The sequence below is a fragment of the Conger conger genome, chromosome 7, assembly GCF_963514075.1.
Source record: "Conger conger chromosome 7, fConCon1.1, whole genome shotgun sequence".
Lineage (NCBI taxonomy): Eukaryota > Metazoa > Chordata > Actinopteri > Anguilliformes > Congridae > Conger > Conger conger.
The window spans coordinates 47,829,397-47,838,187 of NC_083766.1; the positions used below are offsets into that span (position 1 = coordinate 47,829,397).

Consider the following 8,791-nt stretch of genomic DNA (forward strand, 5'->3'; position numbering starts at 1 on the left):
GTGCGTAAGACTCAGAAAAACAGATTCAAGATTGTAACATTTGAAACGTGTGGGCCCAGGTAGTGGATGATGATGAGGAGAAGAAAAAGAAAACCAAGAAGAAAGGGAAAAAAGGGAAGAAAGGACAAAAGGCCCAGTCTACATCTGCAGACCAGCTGGCCCTGAATAACACCTGTACAGAGGAGCCAGTCACCACCATAGGCTGCGCAGAGGAGCCAGACACCATCATCGGCTGCTCAGAGGAGCCGAATACCACCATCGGCTGTGCAGATGAGCCACATACCACCATTGGCTGCGCGGAGGAGCCACATACCACTATCGGCTGCTCAGACAAGCCAGAAACCACCATTAGCTGCTCAGAGGAGCTAGTTACCACCACCGGCTGCGCAGATGAGCCACATACCACCATTGGCTGCGCGGAGGAGCCGAATACCACCATCGGCTGCGCAGATGAGCCAGATACCACCATTGGCTGCTCAGCGGAGCCACATACCACCATCGGCTGTGCAGAGGAGCCACATACCACCATCGGCTGCTCAGACAAACCAGATACCACCATTGGCTGCTCAGAGGAGCTAGTTACCACCATCGGCTGCACAGATGAGCCAAATACCACCATCAGCTGCTCAGTGGAGCCACATACCACCATTGGCTGCGCGGAGGAGCCACGTACCACCATCGGCTGTGCAGAGGAGCCGCATACCACCATCGGCTGCTCAGACAAGCCAGATACCACCATTGGCTGCTCAGAGGAGCTAGTTACCATCATCGGCTGCTCAGGGGAGCCACATACCACCATCAGCTGCTCAGAGGAGCTAGATACCACCAACAGCTGCTCAGCGGAGCCACATACCACCATCGGCTGTGCAGATGAGCCAGATACCACCATTGGCTGCGTGGAGGAACCAGTCCACACCATCGGCTGCTCAGCAGAGCCACATACCACCATCGGCTGCGCAGAGGAGCCACATACCACCATCGGCTGTGCAGATGAGCCAGTCACCATCATCGGCTGCGCAGATGAGCCACATACCACCATGGGCTGCGCAGAGGAGCCACGTACCACCATCGGCTACGCAGATGAGCCACATACCACAATAGGCTGCGTGGAGGAGCCAGATACCACCATTTGCTGCGCAGAGGAGCCACGTACCACCATCGGCTGCGCAGATGAGCCACATACCACCATTGGCTACGTGGAGGAGCCAGTCACCACCATCGGCTGCTCAACTGAGCCACATACCACCATCGGCTGTGCAGAGGAGCCACATACCACCATCTGCTGCTCAGACAAGCCAGATACCACCATCGGCTGCTCAGAGGAGCTAGTTACCACCAACGGCTGCTCAGAGGAGCCACATACCATCATCGGCTGTGCAGAAGAGCAAATGAAAGACCAAAAGAAGAAAAAGAAGAAGAAATGGTCTTTTAAGAAAGGAAAGAAGGGGACAAAGGTAACGCCAGTGTCCCTCACTATCCTCTGTTCAGAAGAGCCAGTCTCGACCATCAGCCACTCCGAGCAGGCGTCGGCTCATGACATCGGCCGCCCAGAGCAGGTATCGGCCCTGAACATCGGCTGCCCATTCCGAAGCTGTCGGAAGGTCGAGGAGGAACACGTCATCCAGAGGACCACGATCAATCGCACTGTCCTTGGGTAAGAGTAACAATTCATTCAGGATGTATAATGGGAAGAATTATCAAGAAAAACGAATCAGTTGCACTCACATGACCATTTTTTGCATTGCTTTTCTCAAGTGGGCTTACATTTAATCTGAAATGGTCTTCAGAAATTGTTATTGGTCAGAGCTCTTGTACAGTATATGGTATAAAACTATTTTGAGGGTATGTAAATACAGACGGAGGTCGGTATGTTGAATAGAATTGGTGTGTAATCTGGACTGCTTCATTTTCATGTTCTTACATTCTATATCACTTGATTGCATTATTAAGTAGTAACAAGCCAATTTACTGGGCATGAATGACCCGTTACTATCTGACTTCCATGCAGTAACAGAGTAGGGATGTGGTCATATCTCTGCCACAGGTTCTCGAACCTAGGGAATACGTGCTACATGAACGCCGCTCTCCAGAGTCTATTCAGCCTCACCATCTTCACCCATGACATCAGGGACAAGGAAGGCTGCTGGAGGTCAAATTTGCCCACAAGTTTACTGAAGTATGTATATTATCTATTGTTATTGGCATCTGTTGATATCAGTCCTGTTATAGACATCACTTATGGCTGTGTTTTTTTTTTGTCATGGCTGGCGATCAATGGCGGAAAAGGAATTGTGGATTTTATGGGAAGTTGGAAGCTATGTTTATTGAAAAGCTTGCAAATGACAGCTGAAAACGGTTCTTGTGTCCCTATATGTTTTGTTTTACTCATGAGTCCATTTCTTCCATTAAAGAATGATATTGCTACAACTGCAATGTGAACTGTTTTACTCATAGGTCTAATTTATGGGTTCCCAGACCTGGTCCTCGGGCCCCAGTGTGTATGCTTGCTGGGTTTCGTCCCAGCCATAATTACTCAAATCTCATGTGACGTCTTTCTGACTGCCTGCTGCTTCTGTTGCCCCCTGCAGGTGTCTCACAGATCTGCACTCAGCCAGGGCCAGCCCCAGCCATCAGAGAAAGATCAGCCTGCTGAAGACCCTGAAACAGACCATCACTGCGAACTTCAGCGACTTCTGTGGGGATGAGCAGCAGGTGAGACACATAACACACACATACATACACACAAATGCCTATCTTCTTGGATAGACTTAGGGTGTAGTGCTGTAAGTAGCAAATCAAATTAGATGCATAATGTAGCATAGATAATTGCTCTAAAGGCTAACACCTTGAAGCCTAACACCCTCTTTTTCCCCCACCTGTAGGATGCTCATGAGTTCCTCGGTGTTCTCCTGTCCCAGCTTAAAGACGAGGGGCTTTCCATGAGGACAAGGGTGGGGCTGCACCCTGACGCAAGTACCATTGTGGCAAACTTTGAGTTTGAGCTCCTGTCCACCAGGACGTGCCTCAGGTGAGCCTCCCATGTGCAGTTTCTCCCACGCACTCAGTTAAACTGAACAGCCATCCCCATTTTGGCTCAGTTTGAATTTTGAGATTTCCACCAATCACAAACCGGGCTGGAAGAGTGAGGGTTGGTCCCGAAGCAGAGATGTACAAAACTGTGGCTGACGAGTTCCATTTGGCCAATTTGTGAGTCATCAAATAAAAACAGCAGAATGTATACATTTCATGAGTTGAACTTAATTCCATCCCCATCCGTGCCTGTGTGTGTTAATTTTAAGTGCTTCTGTGGTTCCTTCTCCATAGCTGTGGGGAGAAGGTATGTCGAACGGAGCCTTCCAACTGTCTGTCCGTGGACTTAGTCGCTAGGGGCTCCATAGAAGATAGTTTGGCACTCTACTTCAAGGTAAGTATCCACCTGGGAGACTTGAAATTACTGCATTTGTCTGTGAACAGAGTGTTGAATGTGTTGCTACGCTTTGTGGTGTGTGAGGTCCATGTTGAGTGTGTTACTGTGCGAGGTCTGTCTCAAGTGTGTTACTGTGCTTTGTAGTCTGTGAGATCTGTGTTAATGTCATTGTTATGTTATTGCAGGGCTTTGAGGTAGAGTGTAAGTGCCAGTGGTGCTCTGGGCAGTTGGCCTCAGTGGAGCAGAGGTTCCAGTCACTGCCTCGGTAAGTGCAGGCAGCCTGCCCCCCTTCCCTTTCAATCTTTCCCTCTTTTCGTATCTGGCCTGGCTAAATTACTAGCTTTCCTGGATAAATGAGGCATTCCTCTGTGCGTCTGTGCAGCGTGCTGGTCGTGCAGCTGAAACGCTTCAGTATGAACCACCGAGGAAGCCTGGTGAAGCTGCACGACCGGCTCCGCATCTCCCCGCTGCTCCGTCTGCGGGCACACAGCCGGGCCAATGTTAGATTGCCAGGGATGCCCAAGCCTCACCTGACCCATGGGGATTGCTTAGAGACCTCCTCCCCACCAGAGGGTGCTGTTCTCGGTAATTTATGCATGAGACAGGACCAGACTGTCAGTCTCCAGTCCTGGGGTGCCAGGGTCTGCTGGTTTTTGGTGTGTTTCTGCACTTAAGCCCTTACTTAGTTATTGTTCTGCCAAAAAGGTCCACACACCTTGGTACCCTGGTCTATATTGAATGCTAGTAAAGCGGAAACCACAGAAATCTGCTGGCTCAGTAACCCTGCAGAACCCCTAACTCAGCGTCAATAATCCAGTGCTGAGGGATAAGTGTGTATAGTCTGTGGTAGTGAAGATGAGGCAAAAGGTCTGATGGTGTTTTTGGATTTGTTTGGTTTCCCCTGAAGCTGAAAAGAAGAGAGCTGCGGAGGGAAGTACGCCCAACAAGATAGAGCAGGGCAGCTATGCTATGGTGAGGACAGAGAGAGGGAGAGATGAAAAGGAGGAGGGGTATTGAATGAGTAGAACAGTAGTACTAGGCAAAGACTGCTCCTTCCTGGGACTGCCCCACAAATTATTCTTAGGTCTTAGGGTTAGGGTTTTGGTGTGTACCTCTTCTGACTCCAGATTTCTACCTTCTCTCTCCTAGAATGAGTATAGAATCACCAGCGTGCTCTCCCACATTGGATCGAATATGAGACACGGTGAGATACCGAATATGATATCCTCAATCTGATCAAGAAATTATCAGTATATTAATTATCCCTTATTAAAGGCACATTGAGCAGAAAAATCTGTGTATTTCTGCAGGCCATTACATCAGTGACAGCAGCGACTGCAATGGACGCTGGCTGTCATTCGATGACGAGCGAGTGACCCCGACGGACCAGAAGTCTGTGCTGAAGCGGAGGTCAAACTCAGCCTACATGCTGTTTTACGAGTTCAGGTGAGAGCTCATCCATAGGTGAGAGCCCTGCTGCTCTGTGAGTGTATTACAGGTAGAATAGGTGCAGTTCTGTGTTGGGGGAGGCTTGCGGGCATCATGATTGGGCTGATGTCTGTTGTAGGGGTGCTGGTGTATAGAGACGCAACAGGGGCCAGCCTTCAGTGAGATCACTCAGACCTCCCTGCTTCGCCACTCATGTTTAAGTTTTATGCTGATGTTATTGTTTGAAATGTACTGTAAAGACAGAGGGTCATCCTATGGAAATGCGCCATTTTATATATTGCGTATCCATGTATACAATTTAGTCAGCTTGTTCTCAACACAATTTGAAATGGTTAAAAATAATATTGAAACAAATTCAACAGATTACGAAATAGAAAAGGCAACTTGTTATTGACAACTTGCATATTGATAATGTGTAAATAGTCAGGCTCATAGATCATTCTGGAAATGGTTCCCATCTTTGAAATTCCAAAAAGGGTGTCTGGGGCAGTCTATGTTACATTAAACAGTATCGCCATTTCTTCCTGTTGAAAATTATTTCTGTGGCCATGTGTAGCCTATACGGACCCCGTTCTGTATTTTCTTCTCCTTTTGGTACTGTTCGTATTTTCTTTTCCTTAATCTTGCACTTAGTGTCTCAGTGTCCTTTCTTCATTTCTTTGGATTTAACTTCCGCAATCTCTGTTCGTTGCAATTTTCAATTTTGGCAATTTTCAGCCAATTTACAATTTTACTCTCTTTGTGTACTGAATCCAGTAGTCCCACATTCTTTTAAACTTTTCCTGCTGGAGTATCATAGAAAATATTAATCTCTCCATCACAAATCATCAACCCAGCCATCCACCATAGTTTCCTTTGGTTTCAACCATTTTCTAGTGAGGGCCTTTTTGGGTGCCACTAGTATTATTTTGAGACGGTACTTATCTTTATTCTCTCTTGGATTTCCCTTCCCAACTCAAGGTCTGCAAATGCAAATGGGATTTAAAATAGTGCCAATGCTTTCACAGAATCCTGTATCTTTCTCCCATTTGTCCTTACTCTTGTGTTTTCTGGGAGCAAATCATATAGCATGAATCAGATTTCTGGCTGCTGATGTTGATCTTTTAGTTCTTGAACACTTTCAAATTGCTCCTGGTTCAAAGGGTGCTGTGAGATGTGAGGCCCTTTCTAGTCTCCTCTCTGAATCCTGGAATCAAAACTATTTGGGACAAAGTCAAAGTCATAATATGACATAATTGCTATATCTTTTAAATGTCTTTCATTCCACTCACTCTGTTCATATCCTACCATATCGTCTTTACTGCCTCAAGCCCCAGCAAGACTGCTCTGATCCTGTTCTGTCTAACAAATCTGTTCTGGTCTGAATTAATTCTTCCAGGTAAAAATGTCTCAATTCTTCTAGTTAAAATAGAGGCAAACAATTTACGGTCATGGTTCAGAACACTCTACAATTTGCTCACTCCAATCTATCCTTCCCCTCTTTTTGGGACTGAAATGACAGACTTCCACCCAATTAAATGATCCCGATAACATGGGGGTAAGTGGCTGCCTGAATGATTTGTATCACAATGAGGTGTAGCCATCGGCCCCTGGTGCTTTGTTTGCCTTAAGTTTAGTTATAAAAGCATTCAGTCTTTTAGTGGTAATATTTTCTGTTCTGTCCCTCAATTTGTGTGTAAATTTAATCAGTTGAGAAAATCCTCTGCCTGGCTATTATTGTCCTTAAATGGTGGTTGAGTCCTCCAAATGTATAATAATGGTAGAGTGAAATGTAAATATTTTGCCATATACTTAAGGCATTGAAATCTGAGATCATTGTCAAGTACAGATATTCATCTTTTATCATGGTATTTGATATTTCCTGGTATTTGAATGCGTATGTTTTACCATTTTACAGAAACAGCTGTTTTTGTGTTGAGTACCCCCATGTCAGGTGTAGAAAATTAAATTATAATAAGTAAATCAAGTCGATAAATTCTTATATTTGGTTGCAGAGCCCTTAAATGCAAAAACTAAATCTATGACACACTGACATCAAACATTTGGTATTTTTGGAATTGCTTATCTGCAGTCTCGTCTGACTTAGCCTGTCCCAAACTTCTAACTTTCTTTAATTGATGAATGCTGTGGTTGCATAGGCAGTGTGTTTGGGGTCATTGTCTTGGTGCAATTTGAAGTGCCAGCTGATGAGGTTGGAGGGCTTTTTTTGGACATATCCGGACAAAATCTGTCTGTACACTGTCTGTCACTGACCATAGTTTTAGGGTTTTTCTTGAGAGCCATCTGTCATCACCTGTCGCTATCTTCCTTGGCCTTTCTGTACAGTTTGTATTTCAATTAGTGGTTTCTTTATTTTTCAGGAAATCTGCTTTTCTTTATACACCCAGTTAGCATTTACCATTTACCCAGTTTCTTGTAATATAGTTCAACACTTCTAGATATTCTCTACTTTAAAATCTAGATTTAAAATGGGGAGTCCTTATCCTCAGCTGGCTGCTTTCTTATTTCCTCTCTCAATAGGGGTTTACATGCACCCCAGGGCATTTGTGGGGACACCTCACCATTGTGATTCTCTGTGAAGTAATAGGCCTACTGTAGTTCTAGCTTCAGTTGTTCCTTCACTGGACCATTCCATAAAGGTAGTTTTATTGCTGTGCCCCAGGTTCAGGGTCATACTGGGCTACATTCTAAAAGATCCATTGTTCCAGCACCAGAAGATTTCTTGAAAGTGAAACCTACTGCAATGTTATCTGAGGGTGAGAAACAATTTCATGAATGATTTATTCGCCTGAAATAATTGTGTAAACTTTAGATACCTGGTAAGTATAAGTATCTCATGTAATGAGTTATATTGCATTGCTATAGATGTGTTTGTATGTAACTGAAATTCGATACATCCTCAAAAGCAGAAGTACAGAAATAGCATAATGACACAAATAATTTATTTTATTTTATTGTATTTTTTGGGGGTCGGGGGTTTATAGCTCATAGAAATTGAGAAATTGATTCTAGGGACCATTTTGACAAGATTCCCAACACTAAAATGTGTTTAAAACTCTTTAGGACACTTGAATTCATTGAATTTGGTTTCATATCATCAGATATACAATGTGCTTTAGTTCATTCATATTCCTACGGATGCGAAATGGCACGCATTTATAGGGTGACCCAAAAATAAATTTTTGAAATTAATAAAAATGTTATGTACTTGAATAAAATGTTTACAGAGACATAAACTGTGTATTATTTGTGTTCATCTCAATGTCATTTTAACTTTTGTGATAAATTACCATATATATCAATTTTGTTTTACACATGTATGTTGTAGATTTAAAAAAATGTTTTATGGTAAAGTTATCCTTGAAGATACAGCCAAATAAAATATTTGTATTATTTCTGTGAGTGTTTTTGTCTGTGTTTTGTGTGTTTTAGTTTTGATATGATGTTCACCATTTGTATTTGTTGTATGTCTTTTTGTCTGGTTTTTGTATATAACATAAATATGATAAATAGTTTAGAATGCTTGTTCAAAACAATAAAGATCAATACTGCATGAAAACATTGTTTTGTTTCAGTTTTTCCTCGTGTTTTAATGCCGCCAGTGCCTTCATTTCAGTGGCTTTATATATATATAATATTGTTATATGTTATAATATTATTCATTGTTAAATGTGATCGGGTAGAGATAAATGGAAACCTTTAAACATAAGGAAACAGAAGAAGTTTCACAGGCTCTCAGTTTCACAGGTGCTCACTGTCACTCACCATTTGCAAGAATAGTTTTTCTGGATTGCATATGAAAATTAGGCATGTTTTTAATGATACACATCCATATTTTGGCCGACGGTGTTCCAGTGTTTAGCATTGTCGCATCATAGCAAGACGGTACTGAGTTTGAATCCTGGCCTTACTGTT

General features: G+C 43.6%; 1 protein-coding gene across 1 annotated transcript; it reads left to right on the forward strand.

The window, feature by feature from the left end:
- The first annotated feature begins 788 nt into the window (after positions 1-788).
- LOC133133143 (ubiquitin carboxyl-terminal hydrolase 29-like) lies at positions 789-8,243 on the forward strand. Its single transcript, XM_061249184.1, has 8 exons — positions 789-1,654; positions 2,045-2,176; positions 2,589-2,712; positions 2,883-3,028; positions 3,325-3,424; positions 3,613-3,692; positions 4,577-4,631; positions 4,738-8,243. The coding sequence occupies exons 1-7, from the start codon at positions 1,038-1,040 to the stop codon at positions 4,623-4,625; spliced, it is 1,248 nt and encodes a 415-aa protein (XP_061105168.1). The 5' UTR covers positions 789-1,037; the 3' UTR covers positions 4,626-4,631; positions 4,738-8,243.
- Positions 8,244-8,791: the final 548 nt, after the last annotated feature.